The sequence below is a fragment of the Phlebotomus papatasi genome, chromosome 2 (genome assembly GCF_024763615.1).
Source record: "Phlebotomus papatasi isolate M1 chromosome 2, Ppap_2.1, whole genome shotgun sequence".
Taxonomy (NCBI): Eukaryota; Metazoa; Arthropoda; class Insecta; order Diptera; family Psychodidae; genus Phlebotomus; species Phlebotomus papatasi.
In genome coordinates, this window is record NC_077223.1 from 15,248,436 (window position 1) to 15,275,813 (window position 27,378).

The window sequence follows — 27,378 nt, forward strand, 5'->3', positions numbered from 1 at the left end:
TTATGAATCTCATATATGGCTATATATTGTAATAGCTAACCTTAAATCCCATCTTTCCTGAAAAAATTGAGAGTCTAATCCTTTTTTCCTAGTTTCAGGAAACAAAAAATAAAAACAGGTCCAAAACTGTAATTTTGCTGTGCAATATTTCATACGATTGTGCAGAATTAATATCACTTTTCTGAAAAACTACTATCACAAAGGGTAGAAGGGTTATTAGGAATCAGATTTATGTAAAAATCTTTTAGGCTGAACAGGCACTTTTTGTGGGTGGAACAAAATTCACAAACTTGACTCAGATTCATCGATCGCACATAGAAGACTGCTTCTTTCAGATATTTTCCAGGAAACTTCATTTTAGATACGATCCCTCATATTCACATCTATTGTAATCTACCGATTTGATCCACCACTAAAAAGGAAAACTTAAAAATCGTAAAGTTGATAAACAAGAAGTAATTTGACTCAAATAGGCTGCAGTTGAGTAATTATTAAGCAATTTTGCATTTCTTTGATATAAAAATATTTTTCAAGCTTGCACAAACTGAATGTGCAATGAAAGAATCACATCTGCAATAAGCTCATACAGTTTACAACTGGTTTTTTGACAATCTTTGACATAACCTCACTATTGTGTTGTTTTGCATGACAAAGAAAAGAAATTGTCCGTGGGAAGCTGTTTTGTGAAAATTTTAGCTTGTTCACCTGCTGAAGCTCAATATCTGTGCTAAATCCCGATTCCTGCAGCTGCAGGAACAGAGAAATCTTCAATGATGCGCATTCAAACGTTTTTGTGCATGTCCGGCTCCGTGGAGGAATGGTGGAATCTTGTGTGGTCTTCTCGCTTGCAGAGTTTTAGTCAATTTTTAGCTTTAAAAACTTATTGATTCGTGTAAATTTGGTGATATTTGGACTTTTTAAGAAAGTATTCATCAGATTTAACCGTTTCCGGAGTGAAATTCTCGTAGAACCAATCAAAAAAATGGTTTTTAATGTCAATAAAACATCTCTCAGAAAAGTTCCAAAAAAGTGATATTAAAATGTTTTATTCTATATAAAAATGGTTTAATCAAGTAGATTAGAGTTCCCTTTAAACAATGATGTGCAACTTTTAGTGTCCGGTGCAAAATTTACGGTGAAAATGGGGTGTTCAATGATGGCGTGAATCGTGTGCGATAATAGAAACTTGATTCATCTATCGGATAAATCGCCATTAAATTTTCATTTTCCTCTGGAGGAAAATCTAAGGATTTCCTGGAATTTTGTTTGGTGGGATTATAAACCTTATAAGTAAGACATTTTTTTGGCATAGTTGGAGAATCCATACAGTTTGCATGGTAGTCAGAAAAAATCACTGAACTTGAACATCATTTTTGTATGCGAAAGTTCAAAGCCTCCCCCTAAATAATTACCATCTCATTAAACATTACCATTTCAGCATAACTTTTCCAAAACTCTTATTGTTTTAAGATTTCTGTGTTTTATGTTTATTATGAAGGATCTCTTAAATCTGAACATAAAAACTCTACTTTTCCTACAAACAATCTAATTATACATGTCTTAATAGTATTCATAGCCTAGGTTCCTATAAAGTTTTAGCATTTTCAGAAGAAAGTTCATCAATCCATGAAGTCCATACATCGTTCCAAAGTTCAGGATTTGACTTAGGATCGCCAGGAACGTTCCTTGGTGGCATAGCGCTCCCTTGAAACGCTTTAACTCGTTCTTGCATTCGAATGAGTTTTTGCCTAAAACGACCAGCAAGATTGTTCTCTTCGCAAGGATCAGATTTCAAATGGAAGAGACAGGGCTGTTCTAAGGGATTGCAAGATTTTCCAATTTTATGATTTGCGCATTTTATTTGTGTTTGGCTCCTCAACGCCTTGATATCCGATACTCTCAACCTTTTCTGAGCTAAAGGTGCTAGGGCGCGCCAAGTAGGACTTTTCATCACTAATTCAATATAGTTAGCTACACCTGGAGCCTTATCGTCACCTTCTACATCTCCCAACCATCCATCATAGTTGCCTCCTGCTGTTGTTCCATTAATATACTTCCAACCGTTGCGATACAAGGAACTATATCCAAGAACTGGGTCAATATTATGCATGATCTCGTGCCTAGGTGAACACTTGTCCCATGATATTGTCCGCCAGACGTCCATTCCGTCGATGTCATTGATTGAACCACTTCGACAAAGACTAACTAGAGTTGGAAGCCAGTCAGCCATATAGATTAGTTCATCAGACACGCGATGACGCTTCTGAATTAAAGGGCTCCAAATTACAGCTGGTTGTCTCATAGCACCTTCCCAGGGAGAGAATTTTTGCTGTAGAATATAAGAGATAGAGAATTATAGGTAACATTGATCAGAATTGCTAAATTGCCTTGACAAATAATCATGAGAATTATTAAGACCTTAAAATGATTCTGAAAGTCATTGACAACTGTTGATACGGGTTTGGACACGCAATTTGCAAAATGATCTTTTTTGCTCAATTATGAGTTAAAACAAAACATTAAACTTTTATATGATTTTTGTTAGCTTAAAAAGACCTTTATGTTTCTTGATAAATATTTTTAACTTTAAATAGTGAAGATTCTTTAAATAAATTTACAACAAAGTTCATAGAGCTGGAAAAGTTAAGCTTTTCATTTGTAAAATCGACAGGCTTTTGAAATCTTTAAGGACTGGACACTTTGAAAAAAGCTTCTAAAATTAGAAAAGCTTTTATAATTTAACATAAAATTGTATCTTTTATTAAATACTAATATATTGAGATTTATTTAAACACATTTTATTTAAAAAATAAGCGGTATTGTTTCAATTTTTTTGTAAACTGTTCAAATCGTTTAGCATTTCGGTTTTGAGCATTTTATTATTATAAATTTATATTAACTGATTTTTATTTTGTAGACCTGACCCAACCGACATGACATTTAAACTGACGATTTGACGGAGTTCCGCGAGACGGCGCTCCACGACGGACGAGGACTGACGAACCAACGGACGGCGACAGAACGAGAGTGGACGTGGACACGTTAACACGTAATAAAGTAGAGAGTCCAAAGTATTGAGCGTTTTTTTGAGTGAATCGAGTGAAAATGAGGAGGTCTACAGCTTCAGGTGTGGGGTACAGTAGGCCCACAGTGGAGGAGATGAGACAAGCCTTGATGGACATAGGAGAGAATCTGCCCTCCACAGTATCTCCCATGCAAATTCGAGCGCTTTTTGAGAGGGTCATTGGAGTGACGCCATCACACGCGGGAGAGTCTGCAGTGAACAAGGGAAAAAATCAAGATGCAAAAGATTCCGGAGTGAGCGCCCCATGGAAAGCACGAGAAATTCCTATAAATTTTGCAGTGAGCTCCGATGAGGAAAATTCTGTGGATGAGCAAGCAGCGGCGGCTGCCAAATTCAAATTGGCCGTTAAAGAGCGAGTGACGCCAACATTGCAAATGGAAAATTCCATTGAGAGTTCGACCCCGAATCTTCTAGAAAAACCAGTTGATGATGAAAAACAACAAGCTACCATCAATGAAGGCGCGATTCGTACAACACTAGTGAAATTATTGAGTGAATTGAGTGTTCCAAAACAGGATATTGGAGTCAAATGTACATTCCAAGACATTGAGAATGCAGTAGAGGCTTTCACAGGCGATGATGGCTTCAGAGTGCAGCAGTGGATAGAAGATTTCGAGGCAATTTGTGATGATTTTGCCGTATCTGACAGATCCCGTCTTGTATTTGCTCGACGCCTTATCAAGAGTGGGCCAGCAAGGGATCTAATTCGTAGTGGAAGATTCAAAACCTGGGCGGAACTGCGGGAAGCACTGAGGGATGAATTTGGCCAGGAATTGACAGTGCGAGAGATATTGGATAAGATGAGAACACGCAAGAAGACATCAAATGAGACTTGTCACCAGTATGTCTTGGCGATGCAGGCCTTGGTGTCAGGCTATCCAATACCTGAGGAGGATGTGATCTGCGCAATTCTTGAGGGGCTTCAGGACAAGTCCACGAATATCTCAATCCTCGCAGGGTGCAACACAATTGATGATTTGAAAAGGAATCTGCGCAGATACGAGAGACAGTTGATGAGTGCAACTCCAGCGGTGCAGAGAATTGAGAAATTGCCTGTCAAATCAACGGCAAATGCCCAGGAGATCCGCTGTTACAACTGTTCAGAGAGAGGACATTTTTCCTCGGAATGTTCCAAGCCCAGGAGCGAGAGAGACACCTGCTTCAAGTGTAAGAAGGCTGGTCATCAGATTAAGCAGTGCCCACTTTACAAGACCAAGGGAGCAGCAGGAGTATCAGCGGCAGCAGAGGAATCCAACGAGGCAGGGATTAGCTCAGATGACGTGACTTATGACGTGAAAGTTTTTCAGAAGGTAAGTGTGATATTTGATTCTGGTTCTAATGAGGGCGAGGTAATATTGGATCTCATGTCTTTGCTCGACACCGGCAGCCCAATCAGTATGATCCAGAGATCTAGAGTGCCGGACAAATTTGTCCCCAATGATAAAGCTAAAGTTCTTCCATACAAAGGACTGAGTGGAGCCGAAATTTATAGTTATGGAAAGATTCATTGTCAAGTAATTTTGATGAATTCAAACAAACCAATTGAAGTATTTGTTGTCCCAGATAGAGTCATGCCATTTGAAGTTTTGTTGGGACGAAATGCTATGAAGTCTTTTAATATTGGATTAACTCTTAATAAAGATTCTGGAATTTGTTTCGATGAATTTGGCAATTATTCAGGTCTCCTCCAGTGCGTCATGGGCACATTGGCACTTGAGAATTTTAAAGATAAAAATTCAGTTCATGATGTGACAAACCTTTCTAAGATTGGGAATGACCTTCAGTTTTCTACAGGGGTGGAAAAGTCTACTGATCGGGTTTCAAACTGGAGGACTGATATGAGTGGCCAAGAGGAATATGAAGAATTAACCCGTAGAGATGAAGAGCCGTTTTCAGGGATGTTAGGGATAGAAATAGATAATGGGGAAGATAATGCTGAATTCGATGAAGTGTTCGAAATTTTCGGTAGAGATGAGGACATTCTAGTAATTGTCCAAGAGTGTAATTTCAAGGTACCGAGTGCAAGTAGTGAAGGTTTTGTTGGGATAGTGAATCCCGAAATTAGTGTTTGTCCAGAGTTGTCAAATAGTTGCCAGAGAGAGCTGAAAAATCTAATCAGAAAATGTTATTTTGAGAAATTTAATGCGGAAGCGAAATCAGAGGGATTTGTGCTTAAGATCAGATTGACGAATGATGTTCCATTCTTCCAGCGTCCTAGAAGGTTAGCATATTCGGATAGAGAGGTAGTGAGAAATATTATTCAAGAGTGGTGTGATAATGGCATTGCCAGACCGAGTGACTCTCCCTACGCGTCTCCAATTGTGTTAACCACGAAAAAGAATGGAGAGCCCAGGTTGTGTATCGATTACAAAGCATTAAATGCATTAACAATTCGTGATAATTACCCCCTTCCGTTGATTGAAGATTGCTTGGACCATTTGAGGGGAAAGAATATCTTTACGATGATTGATTTAAAGAGTGGGTTTCACCACGTTAAAGTGGCAGAAGATTCAATAAAGTACACTTCTTTTGTGACCCCAGAGGGGCAGTTCGAGTTTTTGAGGATGCCTTTTGGGTTGAAAAATGCCCCAAGTGTTTTTCAAAGATTTATCGTGAGAATTCTGCGAGAATTTATTGAGAAGGGGTTGATAATAGTATACATGGATGACATTTTAATAGCCAGTGAGAGTTTTGAGGAACACGTAGATACGCTGCAGAAACTGTTGATTTGTTTGGCCGAAAATGGCCTAGAGATTCAGGAATCTAAATGTAAATTTGGATACAATTCCATTGAGTATTTAGGATACTCAGTTTCTGGGGAAGGGATTCGTCCCAGCAGTGACCACTTGGAAGCTATTGAAAGGTATCCAGAGCCCAAAAATGCAAAAGAATTGCATTCATTCGTAGGACTATGTTCCTACTTTAGGAAATTTGTGGCGGGGTTTTCAAAAATCGCGCGTCCATTGCTTAATTTGTTGAAAAAGGGGGTGACATTTGAGTTTAGTGATGAGTGTAGAGATGCATATGAGAGATTGAAGGAGAAGTTGGTTTCTGCGCCAGTGTTGGCGATATATGATCCAAAAAAGGAAACAGAATTGCATACGGATGCTAGCTCTTTGGGTTTTGGGGCAGTGATTTTGCAGAGACAACAGGATAAGAGGTTACATCCGGTAGCTTACTTTTCAAAGAGTGCATCAACAGCTGAATCCAAGTACCATTCATACGAACTTGAGACGTTGGCGATAATTTATGCGTTAAAGCGATTCCGAGTATACTTGAAAGGTATTCCTTTTGTGATCGTGACAGATTGTGGGTCTTTGGCCGTGACACTGAATAATAGGACACACAGTCCTCGGATTCAAAGGTGGGCATTAGAATTGGAGAATTTTAATTACAAGATAATTCATCGGAGTGGGAGTCAGATGAACCATGTTGATGCATTGAGTAGGAATTGTCCGGTGGCGGCAGTGGATTGTGAGGACGTAGATTTTCAGTTGAGTGCTACCCAGAGTAGGGATGGAGTGATAAGGGACTTGAAGTTGAGACTAGAGAAAAGCGACCACAAAATGTATGCGCTGAAAGATGGGCAAGTCTATCGTAAGGATAGACAAGGAAGATTGTACTTTTACGTACCAGCTGAGATGGAAGTAAATCTCATTCGACACGTACATGAGAAGATCGGTCATTTTGGGTTCCAGAAGTGTTATGAGAAAATGCGCTCTCATTACTGGTTCCCTGATATGAAAGAAAAGATAGAATCATATGTGAAGAATTGCGTCAAGTGTCTATTTTATTCGGTCCCGTCGCGGAGAAATCAACAAGCGTTGTATAACATTCCAAAAGAACCAGTGCCATTCCACACTCTCCATGTGGACCACCTAGGTCCTCTCCCTTCCCTGCAGTCGAAAAGAAAACACTTATTGGTGGTTGTAGATGGGTTCACAAAGTTCACGAAACTTTATGCAGTGTCATCCACCAGTGCAAAGGAAGTGTGCTGTGCCCTTAAAAAGTTTTTCGACTACTACAGTCGCCCAGTCAGAATAGTGTCAGATCAGGGTAGTTGTTTCAAGTCAAACGAATTCAAGTCCTTTTTGGCCGAGAGGAATATTTTACACGTTGAAGTGGCGACAGCGTCACCCCAAGCGAACGGGCAGGTAGAGCGAGTGAACAGAGTAATTACGCCAATGTTGGCAAAGTTGAGTGAACCTTTGCAGCATTCTGATTGGGTCCAACAATTGAGCAAGGTTGAATTCGCAATTAATAATTCGTGGCAAAGGTCGATTGGTACTACTCCTAGTAAGCTGCTATTTGGAGTTGACCAGAGAGGTGATGATATAGATTACTTAACAGAGTATCTGGAAACGAAGGGTATCGGGGAAGAAACGAGAGATTTACAAGCTCTAAGAGAAACTGCGGCCCAAAGAATAGCGAGAGTCCAGGAACAGAACCTGAAACAGTTTGAGAAGACTCATCAGCCTCCAGTTGTATACCAGGTCGGTGACTTTGTTCTTTTGAGAAACATTGACACCACAGTAGGGACCAATAAGAAGCTGATTCCCAAGTACAAAGGGCCGTATGTAGTAGAAAAGGTGCTGCCACACGACCGTTACGTGGTTAGAGACGTGGAGAATTGCCAAATCACTCAGATACCATATTCGGGGATTGTCGAAGCAAAAAATATGAGACTTTGGAGATCCATTGATTGCTTTCAGAACCAGAGCCGACTGTCGCACGTAAATGAAGAATCAGACGAGTAGGTTAGGGTTCTCAATCAAATTACTTTATTGATAGATTAGATTTAAATTTATATTAGATTTAGTTCATTTAATAAAGAACATGTTATTATGTAAATAGACAGACGGACGGTAGGGTGATCGAGGCCGATCACAGGGTCAGGTTGGCCGAGCTGTAGACCTGACCCAACCGACATGACATTTAAACTGACGATTTGACGGAGTTCCGCGAGACGGCGCTCCACGACGGACGAGGACTGACGAACCAACGGACGGCGACAGAACGAGAGTGGACGTGGACACGTTAACACGTAATAAAGTAGAGAGTCCAAAGTATTGAGCGTTTTTTTGAGTGAATCGAGTGAAAATGAGGAGGTCTACAATTTTATAAAATCATGCAATTTTAAATTATAGGTGGAGTTGGGGCTACATTGAAAATGCAATTTTTCGCATATTTCTAAAAGAAGTTTTAAAAGAAAAAAAAAGTTGTAAGCTCCTTAGTTGTTTTGTCTACCTGCACTACATTTCGTTAAAGTCTAGCTTCCTTTATGAATGCGCCACAAAATAGCATTTCGAATAGAGCACCACCTCCCAGTATCGGTCTTCAAACATTAAAGCTCTTGATTCTAACAGTAAACCTCTTGATTTATAATGTTTTTTTTTTTTGAATTGTCAGATAAAAGGCATCATTTTATTTTCTTATTAAAGAATTTCAACATTTATTGAAAACCAAATTGAGTTATAAAAATGAAATGTTAAAAATTTTAATAAATTTTGATATCAAATAAGGAGTTGATTAGCAACGTTAATATAATGGTTAACTTTAATTGTGGAGCCCTCAGAGGGAAAATGACACATATCCTATGGCTAAAGCATAGGATATGTGTCATTTTGCCTCTGAGCTCCACAAATACACTTTCTAATCTTAACAAAATAATAAAAATCTTAAAATCCAATATTTTATTAATCATATAAAATAAATAATAAATAAGAAAAAATAAGAAATCTCTTTTCCAAAAAAAAACTAAAATAATAATGACAATGTAATGAAAGAGATCATGTAATTTTTAATCCTTATGTTTAAGACGAAATGATACATAAAAAATGCCCAAGATAACGAAATATTGACTTTATACAACAATGGAAGAAACCTCTGACATTTTGCTAAATTTAGAAAGGTGTTAAGGGTTAATTAGTTGATCCTACACTGACTGAGAGAAATCCAAAAATGTTAAAGTAACATTCCGGAAATGTTAATTTTACCCTTCATTATTGATCCGAAATCGGTGTAAATATTATGCTTTTTAGGTGTATTATGGGTTACAGTTACCCTTTTTCATGTTAATTTTACACATGAAAAGGTGTAAAATTAACATTAAAAATTGGTTGTTATATTTTTACACCTAAAAAGTGTTAAGGTTACGAGGAAAAAAAGTTAATCGCACCCCCGTTTTTTTTCTCAGTGTAGCAATTTTGAGATAAGGAGCTGAAAGGGTAAATTAAATATTTAGGGTGGAATCACCAGTTCTCGCCAGTGCCCCACTTCTCGCCACTTACATTGAAATCGCTATTTTTCGCAATTTATGAAATAAATGAGTCGCAATTTTTTTGTATTGTTTCTGCTTCTACGCATAGAATCGAAAAATAATAATTATTCGTTTTGGATTCACGATTTTGATCACTTTTTAGAGCAATATTTTAAGCAAGTGCATCGAATCCAACATCTCTTACCAAATGTACTAAGTGTCGTCAAATTTTCATCAGGCTAAAAATACATATTTGGGTAAATAATTTGTCTATTAAATATTTAATTGCACTTGTGGAATACATAAAATTTGTGTTTAGTCGATTAATATTTCATTTTATATTATTTTTGTATAAAAATGAGGCATGGCGAGAAGTGGTAATATTCTGGAATTGATTTTACCACCTGTCGCCATATCTTTTCAATAGGCGACGCTAACTTCACTTCGTACATTCTCAGTTGTCAAATCTGCATTGTTTACTTTCTGCAAAAGCCCCATAATTTGATTTCTCAAATAAAAGTGAAGAAAAATCATTTAAAGAGAGTAATAATAAAGTGATCACAAGGAAAGAGAAATGGTGAATGTATTCTTTTCATAGCATTGCCTAAAATAACCGAGTGTGGTTCTTTTCAAGTGGGTGGCGAGAAGTGGTTACAAATTTTACAAAACTAGCGAAAAGTGGTAAAAAGTGGCGACGAAATGGTTATTTTTGCATTATTAATAAAAATCAGTTTTTTAAGTAGTCCAGCGTTATGTTCTAGGATTATTGTTTTCACGTATCTAGAGCCAATACATCTAAGTAACTTTGTGTCAAATTTGACTTATCTTGTAACAAGGATTCAAAAGTTATGATTAAATGAATTTAATTTTTTCCTAAACATGGCGATAGCCGGTTATTCCACCCTAGTATCACAATTGATAAAGATCTCGTCTTTTGGCTTAAAGGCTAATGACTTCATATCTATTTTATGAGATCATACTATAAATATTCAAAAAAATTTGAGCTTCAAATGTCCACGAAATTAACTTAATTTAAAAGTGTTTGATACGATGATTTTATCTACGTTTTTACGAAATTTGATGTAGGGGAATGTAAGCATGGTTCGCACAGATGATGCAGATTTTCTCTTTGTTTGCAAAGTGATGATTTATCATTTCTCATATCGTCTCATGAGGTTAATAATTTATCTATCTTATGGCTAAGAAATGACGAACTAACTGTTTGCAACCAAAAAATTGCAACGTTTGAAGGTTTACTGTTTGCAAACCATGCCTTATACGGGCTTCAGACCTAAGGCTTAGCCATATGGCTTAACTTCTCTAATATCTTATTAGACAAGATCTTTTGGAAAAAGTTGACTTAGGGTTGGATTATTAAGGGCAAATTACCTATTACATTTTGAAAAATCAATAAAATCGGTTGCTGTTTAAGATTTTGAGACCCTTGGGAACTGGGATAAACCTCTAGTCTGAATACGGTCTTACATTCCTTTATTTTAGCTTAAAGACTTACACGAATTAGTGAAATTGATGGTTGTAAAATTAGAAAATATCTAGGCTAATAACGCGTTATCTATTTCAAAATGAAAAAATATGAAGCATTTAAAGTATTCTTTAATTTAAAAGTAGTGAGGAGGACTTTTTAAACCAAGTAAACCAAGTAAAATTGAAAACATATAATTTTAACACTTTTAGTATTTAACTTGAAATTTTATGCTTTCTTTATCTCAGAGTTGAGGGTGAATTTAAAAGTTTGAAGAAATTTGACGCTTAGAAATTAAAGATCTTTATCGGAGAATACGAATCTACCTTCAAAATCAATTTATAGATTTAACGTTTGAAGACTTACCTGAGGATTCGAAAGTAAAACCAAAAGATCTTTTTAACGGAAATTGTCAATGAGCTTTCATTTAAATTAAAAGTAGATTCACCGATTTATTGCTCACTGATTATGGTGAACTTGTGAACTATATAAGTGAACTATATTTACTGAAATTTATTTTCAAAGTTTTATTAAAACGGAACTTAATCAAATTATACACAGTAAAAAAATTTCAGCTACTTTACCATGATTTTCATTGTAAATTTTACATAAACATGTAATCGTGTATATTGATACACATTTATGTAATTTATACACATTTTGTCTGAAAACTGTGTAATTTTACACTAAATATAAGGGGCAGGACATTTCCTATGTTTCTAGCGAGCCGAAGAACCTTTTGGGTTTACTGGCTATTTTCTGTCAGTGTAGAATGAATTAGCAAAAAATATAAATATAAAATAAAGTCCAACTTAGTATTGAATAGACAACCGAAAACTACAAATTGGCAACCAGCGTAGTTTTGGAGATATCTTGTAAAATGTGTACGAAAACAGGGAAAAATTTACATTAAAATTGGTCCCATTTTTCAGAGCTAATATATGTAAATAAATATGTACACAACTGTGTAATCATCCGCAGTTGGTTACACAGTTTACCATTACATAAAATTTAAATTACACATTTTCAAATTACGCGTTTTGCTGAAATACATATTTGAGTAACTTTACAAGAACAATCGTGGTAAAAAAGCAAACTAACGATTTATCCTTGTAATTTGTTTTACTGTGTAAAAATGCTTTTGTATTTAGAGAATATGAGTTAATATAAATTTAGTATTTTCTCTGGTTCCAGATCGATACGCTTTACAGAATATTCATGAGCGGGAAAGAGTGAGATGAATTCAGACAGATTAAGCTCTTTTTAAGATCCATTTTTCAAATATTTATAAAATATATTCAAACAATGAAGTTCAGCCAGTATCTCTCTTGGCATTTCAAGATATTAGAGGGTATTTCTCATTTATTATCCCAAGGGTTTTATATTTTGGAAATTCATGTATTCTTAAAACTACTCCACCTTATAAATATTTATAATTTATAAAAAGCCGGAAAAATTGGTGCACTAAATGTTTCGCTAAAGTATTTGTCTTTCTCAACGCTTTAAGTGGTTTAAGTTGTACCACCAAAATCGCCTCAAGCATCAAGGTTATCGTTTACTCTTCACTTTTACTATTTCATAAGGCGCATTTCATTTTCTTATGTTTATTTATAATATTTACTGTATTGATATTGAATTGTCCTTGTTATGATATTCGAATTTACCAAAATTTCCGAATTCAATTAGGTTTACGTCGAATTTCTAGTTCAATAACAGACGTGAAAAGTTAATTTAAACAGAATTTTAGTATGTGATCAGCTGTTTAACTAGAAATTAAATTGATATCATGTGATGAAGGTATATTTTTCAAATATCGCTTTTAAAGTTTGTTTATTTTTCTATCCCAGACTCTTTTTTTTTTAATTTCTATTAATAAAACAATCAATAAAGTTCAATCATTTTTTTCTACGCATATGTCAGTTATGTTAATATCTTCAATTCTTAACCCAAAAGTGCCTAACTTACATTCATAGTCTGAGAAATATTATTTTATGCACGCATTCCAATAACACGCAGTACAGCATTACCATATTTTTAATTGGTTAATCTTGAGATTGTAAGATAGAAACCGGCTTTTATTATTCTTTCGAGATAAAATCATAAAAGCATTTTTCCTAATCGCCAAGAGTATTGATCAAGGAAAAAAAATGAATTGTTAAATGTTCCTGGTTTATGATAAAATAGAAAAGGAACTTACTCCTCTCAATGGGTAGTTTGAACCTGTTGTATTATATGTACCCTTAGTTGGAGCTCCATTATCGGAAAAGAAAAGAATCACAGAATTTCTCAAGAGTTCTGTTTCTTGGAGAGTCTGGAATGCATAAAATAGATTGTAATTTTATTTAAAAAAAAAATCAGCATAATCTTTTTGCACACCATTACAATCTTTCCAACGCTGCGATCAAGACTTGCCACCATTGCAGCATATACTCTTCTTTCTGGATCTTCAATGTATCCAAATTTGGCTACGTCTTCTTCGGGTGCCTGAAGAGGATTTGTATCTTCAGCTGCATGTGGAGCCACATGAGTTACCATGAGGAATAAGGGTTTACCCGGTGCACGAGCATGATTACGAATCACGTGTACTGCTTCGTCTGTGATCATATCCGTGATATATTCTCCTTTACCTTCGTAAGTAACGTTTTCATTGCGACGCAGGTCGTATCCGTCGAAAAACGGTTCCCAAGGCAAAATATAACGATGAGAAAAGTAACTCAGGGAAGGACCCCAAGAACCGAAATGGGAGTCGAAACCACGTTGCAGGGGAGTATATATTTTCTTAGCGAATCCTGAAATATAAGAATTCTTTTCGAATTTCGCAAAATTCTTTGTTTATAAATGAATATTAAAATAATTTTTGAAATTTCACTATAATTCATACACTGAGAAAAGAAAGGGCGTGCGATTAACTTTTTTTCCTCGTAACTTTAACACTTTTTAGGTGTAAAAATATATCAACATTTTTTAATGTTAATTTTACATCTTTTTAAGTGTAAAATTAAAATGAAAAAGAGTTAATTTAATCCCTAATACACCTAAAAAGGGTAATATTTACACCGATTTCGGATCAATAACGCAGGGTAAAATTAACATTTCCGGAATGTTATTTTAACTTTTTCGGATTTCTCTCAGTGTAAAGAGTAGATCTTGTGTAGTGTTTTATAATTTCATAAATTTCTAAAATCGTTAATGGCCTAACTCATGGAAAAAATCGTTCTCACGAGTCTGTGCTTTTTATTGTTTTATACTTCTCCATTTTTAAATGTTTATGGGAACCTAAGGCAAAATGTGGCAAACCAAAATTTTAAAGTTTGGTATCTCTCAAGGTAAAAGAAAGGGCTACAAGAAGGCTATATCAGCCTGCACTGAGAGAAATTAGAAAAAGTGAAAATAACATTCCGGAAATGTTGATTTTACCCTGCAGTATTGATCCGGAAACCGTCTAAATATTATCCTTTTTAGATGTATTATGAATTAAAGTTACCCTTCTTTCATGTTGATTTTACCATTAAAATGTGTAAAATTAACATTAAAAAATGTTGATATATTTTTACACCTGAAAAGTGTTAAAGTTATGACGAAAAATAGTTAATCGTAGCATCTATTTTTTTTCAGTGTGTGTCCAAACTTTTAAAGATCTGAAGGAGGGGTTAAGTTGGATTGGTTTTTTTTCTAATTTTTTGCAAAATAATATAATATAAACAAGTTTTTTTTTCAGAATTTTAAATAATTCGGAATAAATTTGTAGGAGGTACAGTTCTTAAAAAATATGTTACTGTCCGGACGGCCAGTGTGTAGCGTGAACTTCTTCTCAAAATTCAATTTTTCTAGTAAGTTAACAACTTTTTTCTAAAACTAATGCATCGATTTCAATAAAATTTAAAACACTTGTTCTAAATATAATAACACTGTGCGACACGTTGTGGGTGTCTTTGACGAGAGTGCCAAAACTTGTTAGAGGGTCATTTAAGGACCTTAAATCTGCAATCCGTTTGTCCGGGTCACCTCTAGATTTTTTTGAAAAAGCATATTTAGTTTTTTGATGTGTTATAAAATTCAAAAATTCATATCTCCGGTTCTAATTATCCGGTGGTAGTCACATAAAGCTAAACTGACGCGTAATTTCATCCTCTATAACTCTTGTGAACATATCAAGCATCTACGATGAAAATGAAGTATATTTTTTAAAGATTTTTTGAAAAAGGGCACTTAAAATGGTGCATTTTTCTGTGTTTTTTCCATCTTCTAGTAATTTTCTCACTTTAATAGAGCATTTTATATGTCAAATAACTATGCCTAAAAGTTAGAGAATTTAATATTCTTTCATATCTTTTTGGTTTAAATTTTCTATCCTAATTCGTTTATTCACAATAATTTATTGAAAATAAAGTGCATTATTATAAAAATAAAATCTCTTATTATATATAATTATTTGGTATCTTTGTCTAACCTACTGAAGAGCATTCTCTTTTGCACTCTCACTTACACATTTCATATAAAAAGAGGCGAAATGAAAAAAAGAGACGTATTTAGAAATAGAGAGAGAAGAATAGCTGTTATGAGTGCCAAAAACTATTCTTCTCTCTTTATTTCTATATACGTCTCTTTTTTTCATTTCGCCTCTTTTTATATGAAATGTGTAAGTGAGAGTGCAAAAGAGAATGCTCTTCAGTAGGTTAGACAAAGATACCAAATAATTATATATAATAAGAGATTTTATTTTTATAATAATGCACTTTATTTTCAATAAATTATTGTGAATAAACGAATTAGGATAGAAAATTTAAACCAAAAAGATATGAAAGAATATTAAATTCTCTAACTTTTAGGTATAGTTATTTGACATATAAAATGCTCTATTAAAGTGAGAAAATTACTAGAAGATGGAAAAAACACAGAAAAATGCACCATTTTAAGTGCCCTTTTTCAAAAAATCTTTAAAAAATATACTTCATTTTCATCGTAGATGCTTGATATGTTTACAAGAGTTATAGAGGATGAAATTACGCGTCAGTTTAGCTTTATGTGACTACCACCGGATAATTAGAACCGGAGATATGAATTTTTGAATTTTATAACACATCAAAAAACTAAATATGCTTTTTCAAAAAAATCTAGAGGTGACCCGGATAAACGGATTGCAGATTTAAGGTCCTTAAATGACCCTCTAACAAGTTTTGGCACTCTCGTCAAAGACACCCACAAAAAGGTAAATTTTGTCGCACCGTGTAATTTAGTAAATAAATGAAGTATTTTTCATTTAATCAATAACAACTAATTTTGCAAGACGAAACTTGTACTTTTTATAGAAAATATTAATTTTTATATTTCTAAAAACAGCGATTGTTTTTATAAAAATTTATATCGTTAAACACGAATTAGTTAGATCAGATTTTCCGAAGAATGTTCCTTCGAGTAATTTTTTAAAGTTTATTTATTATTTTTTTATTTTAATTTTTGAAATAGAAAGTGTCAAGCAAAAGCATAAAAAAGTAGCAAAAATCTGTAATAACACCATTTACTCAATTATTTTGTCTCCAATTTGCCTTTTATACCTGATTTCAGCCCTGTGATAAAAACTTTTATTTTCAAAAACGGCTTTTGAAAAATTGTTTAAGTACCAGTTTTCTCATTACAAAGTTGTACATGAATAAATTATTTATAAAAATATATCAAAAGGATATTTACTTGATGAAATTACATGGCACATTAATATTTTGTCTTTGGGATCTTCAAAAAATCGATTTTTAGAAATAGCTCATCTAAGCTCTGCAAAAAATCTTTTTGCCACATTTTGCGCAAGCTTCTCCTATTTTAATCGATTTAAACTGTTTAGCGGTGCTATCACACTAGGATTTTTCATGTTTTAGTTTTAAATTCAATTGAGCCAATTGAGCATTAAGATTTCTAGAATTTACTTGAAAATTCTCACAGCCAAAACACATTTTGCAAGAAATTTGCTTAATTTTAAATAGTGCCGCGAGATTTTTGATTGTGAATGATTCTGGAAAATGTGTGATAGGGGAAAGCCCGCTACCTTCGGACGATTTATGCCTCGCACAAACCATTCTTTTCAATGTGTTATAAATGAATTTGCCCCATTATAATATTATATTTCAATAGCTAGTCCAATAACTCATATTTTCAGAAAAGAGCTATGAGTGAAATCCATAAGGAATATAGAGGAAAAATTGAATTGTCCAAAGTTTAAGTCGTCCGAAGGTAGCGCGCTTTCCCCTAATACTTAAAATGTCTTATAAATAAGTCACTTATCTGTTATTCAGAAGGATCACCAAAGCCAGAAAAAGATTTGTAGGTAAAGGGGTATTGTAGCGACTCTGATATAGTCTTATTAAAAATCTGTATGAAGTCGTCCCAACTACCAACTGAAATTTCTTAACATAACAATTTCCTTCGAATGGCTTTGGAGGAACTTAATAAATTGCTCCCGATACTTAAGCTTCACTTCATGTAAGTTTATCACTAAAATATTGTACTTATCTTATTTTTTCGCCAAAAATAATATTAATTACGAGTAAATAAATTTAATAAGAATAATTTTCTTCAAAAGACTACTTATTTAACTGCAATAAAATTGAAATTATTGAGCAATTTTAACATTTTAATTTGCTGAATTCATATTTATTTGAGCAACCACATTTTATGCTATTTTAACATATTTAAACAGATTTTTTCTGGACCAAGGATTAGTTTTTATTAATAAATAAGTAAAGATCTAGCAATTCAATTGGTTTTTTAACTAAACTGCAATTAACTTTTTTTGTCATATCTTTAACACTTTTTAGGTGTAAAAATATATCAACATTTTTTAATGTTAATTTTACACCTTTTAAGGGTAAAATCAACATGAAAGAAAGGTAACTTTAACCCATAATACACCTAAAAAGGGTAATATTTACACCGTTTTCGGATCAATAATACAGGGTAAACTTAACATTTCCAGAATGTTATTTTGACTTTTTCGGATTTCTCTCACAAGGGAAGGTCTCGGACCTTCGGACGAATTTCTTTATGAAACTTTGCATATTACCTAATTTGGGCACGAGAAATACGATGGTGATAGTAAGAAACCTTGCAATTTGTTGTGTCACCCGTTACAGGGGGGGTGTTTGGGGGACAAAATTCACATTTTTGGCTGTAGGAGCCAGAGGGTTGGAGATAGCGACTTGGGGTCTTCGGGTGACCCCCCCATAACTTGACCTTGGGAATCTAAATATGACCTTCATTTTCCCCCCACCCCTCCCCTTCTCTTAAAAAACGTGTTTTTTGGGATATTTCGAAAACTACTCATCCGATAGGTTTCATTGTCGGATATGTTTTAGATGTCGTCCAGATGGATATTTCGTCCATACATACCAATGACCTGGAAATATTCCTTCATGTCATTTTTCAAGGTCAAATGTATTACGCATAAAATATTCATTTTTTTCAATCAATTTTATCAAAGTATGATTTCTTAATAACACTAATTTATTGAATAATGAATATAAACCTCTTTAAGCCACTTTAATGCCATTGACACGTTTTTGACATTTATGTATACTTCAATTTTTAAAATATCATTTTAAAAATACTTTATGTCTACCAAATTCTAATATTGAGCATTGACTGTTTTACTGAAGTAAGACATTAAGGTAATGAAATTTTCATGAAATTTGTGAAATTTATGAAATTTTATGAAAGTTATGAAAATTTACTGGATTATGTTTTAACGATTGTTGATCAATAATTTTAATTTTATAACAAGGATTATAATATGTAAATGAAATGAAATCTTACATATTAGAAGAAAAAAAACATCTGTTACGACAATTATGTATTCAATTTCAAGTATATAAAGACCTACATGCAATAATGAACAAAAAATGCTATTTTATGGCAGGCTTTACTTACAAAAAAAATTTTAAAGTCACACAAGACATCTTTAGAAAAACTACGCAGATCAATCATAAAACGGTAAAAAGTATATTTAGAACATGTACAGTTCAAGTATAAAACGATTAACCCTGTGCTACAAATAGCTCAAGAATAAACTGGTTAAAGAAAATGCTAAAAATACGCACAGCTCAATCATAAAACGTTAACTGTGCTTAAAATCACACACATCAAAATCATAAAACGGTAAATGTGCTTAAAATCATGCACAGATCAATCATAAAATGGTCGAGCTTGCGCTTAAAATCACGCACACCTCAAACATAAAACGGTTAAGATTGCTCTTAAAATCACGCAAAGATCAATCATAAAACAGTAAATAAGCTAAAAATCACGCACAGATCAATCATAAAAAGGTAAATGCGCTTAAAATCACGCACAGCTCAATCATAAAACGGTAAATTTGCTTAAAATCACGCACATCTAAATCATAAAACGGTAAAGGTGCTCAAAATGACGCACAGTTCAATCATAAAACGGTAACCGCACTTAAAATCACGCACAGCTCAATCATGAAACGGCAAATGTGCTAAAAATCACGCACAGGTTGATCATAAAACGGTAAATGCGCTTAAAATCACGCACAGCTCAATTATAAAACGGTAAATGCGCTTAAAATCATGCACAGGTCGATCAAAAAACGATAAATGCGCTTAAAATCACGCACAGCTCAATCAAAAAACGGTTAAGATTGCGCTAAAAATCACGCACACTTCAATCATAAAACGGTAAATGCGCTTAAAATCACGCACATCTCAATCATAAAACGGTAAATGCGCTTAAAATCACGCACAGCTCGATCATAAAACGGTAAATGCGCTTAAAATCACGCACAGTTCGATCATGAAACGGTAAATACGCTTAAAATCACGCACAGCTCAATCATAAAACGGTTAAGATTGCGCATAAAATCACGCACAGGTTGATCATAAAACGGTTAAGATTGCGCTTAAAATCACGCACAGGTTGATCATAAAACGATAAATGAGCTTAAAATCACGCACAGCTGAAACATGAAACGGTTATTATTGCGCTCAAAATGACGCACATCTCAATCATAAAACGGTAAATGCGCTTAAAATCACGCACAGCTCAATCAAAAAACGGTTAAGATTGCGCTTAAAACCACGCACACTTCAATCATAAACCGGTAAATGCGTTTAAAATCACGCACAGATCGATCATAAAACGGGAAATGCGCTTAAAATCACGCACAGTTCGAACATAAAACGGTAAATGCGTTAAAAATCACGCGCAGCTCAATCATAAAACGGTAAATGCGCTTAAAATCACGCACAGCTGAATCATGAAACGGTTAATATTGCGCTTAAAGTCACGCACAGATCAATAATAAAACGGTTAATGCGCTAAAAATCATGCACAGCTCGATCATAAATCGGTAAATGCGCTTAAAATCACGCACAGCTCAATTATAAAACGGTAAATGCGCTTAAAATCATGCACAGTTCGATCATAAAACGATAAATGCGCTTAAAATCACGCACAGCTCAATCAAAAAACGGTTAAGATTGCGCTAAAAATCACGCACACTTCAATCATAAACCGGTAAATGCGCTTAAAATCACGCACAGCTCAATCATAAAACGGTAAATGCGCTTAAAATCACGCACAGCTCGATCATAAAACGGTAAATGCGCTTAAAATCACGCACAGTTCGATCATGAAACGGTAAATACGCTTAAAATCACGCACAGCTCAATCATAAAACGGTTAAGATTGCGCTTAAAATCACGCACAGGTTGATCATAAAACGATAAATGAGCTTAAAATCACGCACAGCTGAAACATGAAACGGTTATTATTGCGCTCAAAATGACGCACATCTCAATCATAAAACGGTAAATGCGCTTAAAATCACGCACAGCTCAATCAAAAAACGGTTAAGATTGCGCTTAAAACCACGCACACTTCAATCATAAACCGGTAAATGCGCTTAAAATCACGCACAGATCGATCATAAAACGGGAAATGCGCTTAAAATCACGCACAGTTCGAACATAAAACGGTAAATGCGTTAAAAATCACGCGCAGCTCAATCATAAAACGGTAAATGCGCTTAAAATCACGCACAGCTCAATCAAAAAACGGTTAAGATTGCGCTTAAAACCACGCACACTTCAATCATAAACCGGTAAATGCGCTTAAAATCACGCACAGATCGATCATAAAACGGGAAATGCGCTTAAAATCACGCACAGTTCGAACATAAAACGGTAAATGCGTTAAAAATCACGCGCAGCTCAATCATAAAACGGTAAATGCGCTTAAAATCACGCACAGCTGAATCATGAAACGGTTAATATTGCGCTTAAAGTCACGCACAGATCAATAATAAAACGGTTAATGCGCTAAAAATCATGCACAGCTCGATCATAAATCGGTAAATGCGCTTAAAATCACGCACAGCTCAATTATAAAACGGTAAATGCGCTTAAAATCATGCACAGTTCGATCATAAAACGATAAATGCGCTTAAAATCACGCACAGCTCAATCAAAAAACGGTTAAGATTGCGCTAAAAATCACGCACACTTCAATCATAAACCGGTAAATGCGCTTAAAATCACGCACAGCTCAATCATAAAACGGTAAATGCGCTTAAAATCACGCACAGCTCGATCATAAAACGGTAAATGCGCTTAAAATCACGCACAGTTCGATCATGAAACGGTAAATACGCTTAAAATCACGCACAGCTCAATCATAAAACGGTTAAGATTGCGCTTAAAATCACGCACAGGTTGATCATAAAACGATAAATGAGCTTAAAATCACGCACAGCTGAAACATGAAACGGTTATTATTGCGCTCAAAATGACGCACATCTCAATCATAAAACGGTAAATGCGCTTAAAATCACGCACAGCTCAATCAAAAAACGGTTAAGATTGCGCTTAAAACCACGCACACTTCAATCATAAACCGGTAAATGCGCTTAAAATCACGCACAGATCGATCATAAAACGGGAAATGCGCTTAAAATCACGCACAGTTCGAACATAAAACGGTAAATGCGTTAAAAATCACGCGCAGCTCAATCATAAAACGGTAAATGCGCTTAAAATCACGCACAGCTCAATCAAAAAACGGTTAAGATTGCGCTTAAAACCACGCACACTTCAATCATAAACCGGTAAATGCGCTTAAAATCACGCACAGATCGATCATAAAACGGGAAATGCGCTTAAAATCACGCACAGTTCGAACATAAAACGGTAAATGCGTTAAAAATCACGCGCAGCTCAATCATAAAACGGTAAATGCGCTTAAAATCACGCACAGCTGAATCATGAAACGGTTAATATTGCGCTTAAAGTCACGCACAGATCAATAATAAAACGGTTAATGCGCTAAAAATCATGCACAGCTCGATCATAAATCGGTAAATGCGCTTAAAATCACGCAAAGTTCGGTCATGAAACGGTAAATACGCTTAAAATCACGCACAGCTCAATCATAAAACGGTAAATGCGCTTAAAACCACGCACAGTTCAATCATAAAACGGTAAATGTGCTCAAAAACAAGCACAACTCGATCATAAAAGGGCAAGTTCGCTTAAAATTACGCACAGTTTAATCATGAAACGCTTAGGACTGCGCATAAAAAATCGCATAATTTTAAGCGCATTCACCGTTTTATGATCGAACTGTGCGTTATTTCAAGCGCATTCACAGTTTTATGATTGAACTGTGCGTGATTTTAAGCGTACTTACCGTTTTATGATTAAGCTGTTCGTGATTTTAAGCGCAATCTTAACCGTTTTATGATTCAGCTGTGCGTGATTTTAAGCGCATTTACCATTTTGTAATCGAGCTGTGCGTGATTTTAAGCGCAATAATAACCGTTTTATGATTCAGCTGTTCGTAATTTTAAGCGCAGTCTTAACCGTTTTATGATCTAGCTTTGCGTGATTTTGAGCGCAATCTTAACCGTTTCATGATTCACCTGTGCGTGATTTTAAGCGCATTTATCGTTTTATAATCGACCTGTACATGATTTTAAGCGCATTTGCCGTTTTATGATCAACCTGTACGTGATTTTAAGTGCATTTATCGTTTTATGATTGAGCTGTGCGTGCATTTAAGCGCAATCTTAACCGTTTCATGATTCAGCCGTGCGTGATTTTAAGCGCATTTACCGTTTTGTAATCGAGCTGTGCGTGATTTTAAGCGCAATAATAACCGTTTTATGATTCAGCTGTGCGTAATTTTAAGCGCAGTCTTAACCGTTTTATGATCTAGCTGTGCGTGATTTTGAGCGCATTTTTCTTTTTATGATTCAGCTGTGCGTGATTTTAAGCGCATTTACCGTTTTACGATCGAGCTGTGCGTGATTTTAAGCGCAATCCTAACCGTTTTATGATTGAGCTGTGCGTGATTTTAAGCGCATTTATCGTTTTGTGATCGAGCTGTGCGTGATTTTAAACGCAATCTTAACCGTTTTATGATTCGACTGTGTGTGATTTTAAGCGCAATCTTAACCATTATATGATTCAGCCGTGCGTGATTTTAAGCGCATTTACCGTTTTATGATCGAGCTGTGCGTGATTTTAAGCGCAATCTTAACCGTTTTATGATTCAACTGTGCGTGATTTTAAGTGCATTTACCGTTTTGTGATCGAACTGTGCGTGATTTTGAGCGCATTTATTTTTTTATGATCTAGCTATACGTGATTGTGAGCGCATTTGTCGTTTCATGATTCAGCTGTGCGTGATTTTAAGCGCATTTACCGTTTTGTGATCGAGCTGTGCGTGATGATTTTAAGCGCAATCTTAACCGTTTTATGATTCAACTGTGCGTGATTTTAAGCGCATTTACCGTTTTATGATTCGACTGTGCGTGATTTTAAGCGCAATCTTAACCGTTTTATCAACTGTGCGTGATTTTAAGCGCATTTACCGTTTTGTGATCGAGCTGTGCGTGATTTTAAGCGCAGTCTTAACCGTTTTATGATTCAGCTGTACGTGATTTTAAGCGTATTTACCGTTTTATGATAGAACTGTGCGTGATTTTGAGCGCATTTATTTTTTTATGATCTAGCTATACGTGATTGTGAGCGCATTTGTCGTTTCATGATTCAGCTGTGCGTGATTTTAAGCGCATTTACCGTTTTGTGATCGAGCTGTGCGTGATTTTAAGCGCAATCTTAACTGCTTTATGATTCAACTGTGCGTGATTTTAAGCGCATTTACCGTTTTATGATTCGACTGTGCGTGATTTTAAGCGCAATCTTAACCGTTTTATCAACTGTGCGTGATTTTAAGCGCATTTACCGTTTTGTGATCGAGCTGAGCGTGATTTTAAGCGCAGTCTTAACCGTTTTATGATTCAGCTGTACGTGATTTTAAGCGTATTTACCGTTTTATGATAGAACTGTGCGTGATTTTGAGCGCATTTATTTTTTTATGATCGAGCTGTGCGTGATTTTAAACGCAGTCTAAACCGTTTTATGATTCAGCTGTGCGTGATTTTAAGCGCAATCTCAATCGTTTTATGATTGATCTGTGCGTGATTTTAAGCGCAATCTTAACTGTTTTATGATTGGTCTGTGCGTGATATTGAGCGCAATCTTAGCCGTTTTATGATTCAGCAGTGCGTGATTTTAAGCGAATTTACCGTTTTATGATAGAACTGCGCGTGATTTTAAGCGCTTTTACCGTTTTATAATCAAGATATGCGTGATCTTATGCTCATTTATCGTTTTATGATTGATCTTTGCGTGATTTTAAGAGCGTTGTACCGTTTTATGATTTTGATGTGCGTGATTTTAAGCACAGTTAACGTTTTATGATTAAGCTGTGCGTATTTTTAGCATTTTCTTTAACCAGTTTATTCTTGAGCTATTTGTAGCACAGGGTTAATCGTTTTATACTTGAACTGTACATGTTCTAAATATACTTTTTACCGTTTTATGATTGATCTGCGTAGTTTTTCTAAAGATGTCTTGTGTGACTTTAAAATTTTTTTTGTAAGTAAAGCCTGCCATAAAATAGCATTTTTTGTTCATTATTGCATGTAGGTCTTTATATACTTGAAATTGAATACATAATTGTCGTAACAGATGTTGTTTTTCTTCTAATATGTAAGATTTCATTTCATTTACATATTATAATCCTTGTTATAAAATTAAAATTATTGATCAACAATCGTTAAAACATAATCCAGTAAATTTTCATAACTTTCATAAAATTTCATAAATTTCACAAATTTCATGAAAATTTCATTACCTTAATGTCTCACTTCAGTAAAACAGTCAATGCTCAATATTAGAATTTGGTAGACATAAAGTATTTTTAAAATGATATTTTAAAAATTGAAGTATACATAAATATCAAAAACGTGTCAATGGCATTAAAGTGGCTTAAAGAGGTTTATATTCATTATTCAATAAATTAGTGTTATTAAGAAATCATACTTTGATAAAATTGATTGAAAAAAATGAATATTTTATGCGTAATACATTTGACCTTGAAAAATGACATGAAGGAATATTTCCAGGTCATTGGTATGTATGGACGAAATATCCATCTGGACGACATCTAAAACATATCCGACAATGAAACCTATCGGATGAGTAGTTTTCGAAATATCCCAAAAAACACGTTTTTTAAGAGAAGGGGATGGGTGGGGGGAAAATGAAGGTCATATTTAGATTCCCAAGGTCAAGTTATGGGGGGGTCACCCGAAGACCCCAAGTCGCTATCTCCAACCCTCTGGCTCCTACAGCCAAAAATGTGAATTTTGTCCCCCAAACACCCCCCCTGTAACGGGTGACACAACAAATTGCAAGGTTTCTTACTATCACCATCGTATTTCTCGTGCCCAAATTAGGTAATATGCAAAGTTTCATAAAGAAATTCGTCCGAAGGTCCGAGACCTTCCCTTGTCAGTGTAGGAACAAATCATCTGAAAATTAAATTGAATTTACAAATTGAAAAAATCCTAGTGTAATGGATCAAAATTGTCAATAAATACATTCAAAAATGCAATTGAATTTTAAATTAAAATTATTACGTGTCCAAGCTTTTTTTTTTACTTAAGTTTATATTTGTCTGGAATTTCAAGACCTTTCGTATGAAAGAATAGTAGCTCCAATCACATAAGAAATGCGTTCTTTAAGGTCCTTAAAGTCTTCTTAATAAGGTCACTGTAAGTTATGGATAAAATGCCTGTAAACACTTTTCACCACATACCTTAAAATTGAAAAAGAATTACACGACGTATTTTCGATATATTAAAAAAAAAGAACATGTTCGGATGTATTTTTAAATGGATTTAGGGAATGGGTGGATGAACATGTATTGTCATTTGCAAGGGAAGTGGAAAATTCTGAGATATCAAAAAATTCTTTGGAGTTCGACCAGGAAAACTCACGCGTTTTCAGAAGATATTTACATACCCAGATGCCATTTTCCCACCATGTGAGTCCTGTAAGAGCCACATTCCTTGAGATATTCAGGTAAAAGTTTTTCAGACATGGGAAGACTCCAAGGTTCATTCGATAAAATTACAGAATGTTGCATTCCTGTGTTTATTGGGTATTTTCCGGTTAAGAGGGCTGCTCTCGAAGGTGAACACAATGCGGGAACATAGTGTCGATTGAGTATGACCCCCTGATATCCCAGAGCATCAATATTTGGTGTGGGAATCTGACTAGATCCCCTGAAACTGACATCGTGGGAACCCAAATCATCCGCCAAAATAATTATAATATTTGGAGGAACTTTTGAATATTTTTCTGAAACTGCTACATGACACAAAAACACCAAAAGCCATCCAGTTGCACTAATTAAATTCACAAATATCATTATCTCTCCCTGATTTTTGTATCTTTTAAGCCATACAAGACACCAAAGCACCTTGACACTCTGCTTGCTTAACCGACAACCGTTTGGTTTGACTGTTCCGTACAAACTGATTGCCTTCTCGTTTTCAGTTAGCTCCTGATCTTGAAAATTTGCACCAGCATATTGATTATGTGGATTTATGCATGACTAGAGAATTTCATTCATGATAAAATATAGTTTCGTTCATAAAATGTATTGAATGGTTATTGAAAAAATTGAATTATTTATGATTTACTTGTAAGACTCTTTTATTGTAAGGAGAGAATAACACTAAAAGCTGAGATAGTAAAATTATAATCACTTATTGAAGGTAGGAAAATATGGGGACAAATATTGACCTAATTTGACCTCAAACATTTTAACTATAAAACTTGATTTTATTCACTTTTCCTTTCACATGTTTTTTTTTTTAATTTTAGTGACATAGAGTAAAGTGATACATGTTGGCCTAGGTTAGGTACACGAAATATTTTAAAAGTTTCTCAGTAATTTTCTTAATTTATTCACATAATTTCCTGAGTTCTGTGTTCTATAGATTGATCAGTATTTTAATAAAAATAAAAATGAAATTTATTTATTTTAATAAAGAATAAAGAAAATACAAATTAAAAATTGTAATAAATGCAATGAAAAAGACAAAGTGAGATGTCACTGGCTTAATTCTATAACTCAATATATGGTCCTTATTAAGTATTAATTAAGTCCTTAATTAAGGCATTTATTGAA

The 27,378-nt window shown here is 34.6% G+C and overlaps 2 protein-coding genes across 2 annotated transcripts; one reads left to right on the forward strand and one right to left on the reverse strand.

The window, feature by feature from the left end:
• Window positions 1-1,463: 1,463 nt before the first annotated feature.
• Window positions 1,464-26,701, reverse strand: LOC129802743 (arylsulfatase J-like). Its single transcript, XM_055848790.1, has 4 exons — window positions 26,205-26,701; window positions 13,204-13,616; window positions 13,025-13,138; window positions 1,464-2,329 (listed from the first exon to the last, which is right to left on the reverse strand). The coding sequence occupies exons 1-4, from the start codon at window positions 26,611-26,613 to the stop codon at window positions 1,586-1,588; spliced, it is 1,680 nt and encodes a 559-aa protein (XP_055704765.1). The 5' UTR covers window positions 26,614-26,701; the 3' UTR covers window positions 1,464-1,585.
• On the forward strand, window positions 2,920-4,564 carry LOC129802744 (uncharacterized). Its single transcript, XM_055848791.1, has 2 exons — window positions 2,920-4,395; window positions 4,473-4,564. The coding sequence occupies exons 1-2, from the start codon at window positions 3,106-3,108 to the stop codon at window positions 4,497-4,499; spliced, it is 1,317 nt and encodes a 438-aa protein (XP_055704766.1). The 5' UTR covers window positions 2,920-3,105; the 3' UTR covers window positions 4,500-4,564.
• Window positions 26,702-27,378: the final 677 nt, after the last annotated feature.

Coding starts and splice junctions, on each gene's coding strand:
- LOC129802744 (XM_055848791.1), top strand. CDS start 3,106: ATGAGGAGGTCTACAGCTTCAGGTGTGGGGTACAGTAGGCCCACAGTG. Junction 4,396..4,472: donor ACGTGAAAGTTTTTCAGAAG/GTAAGTGTGATA, acceptor CGACACCGGCAG/CCCAATCAGTATGATCCAGA.
- LOC129802743 (XM_055848790.1), bottom strand. CDS start 26,613: ATGATATTTGTGAATTTAATTAGTGCAACTGGATGGCTTTTGGTGTTT. Junction 13,139..13,203: donor GCGTTGGAAAGATTGTAATG/GTGTGCAAAAAG, acceptor TATGCATTCCAG/ACTCTCCAAGAAACAGAACT. Junction 2,330..13,024: donor CAAACTACCCATTGAGAGGA/GTAAGTTCCTTT, acceptor TATATTCTACAG/CAAAAATTCTCTCCCTGGGA.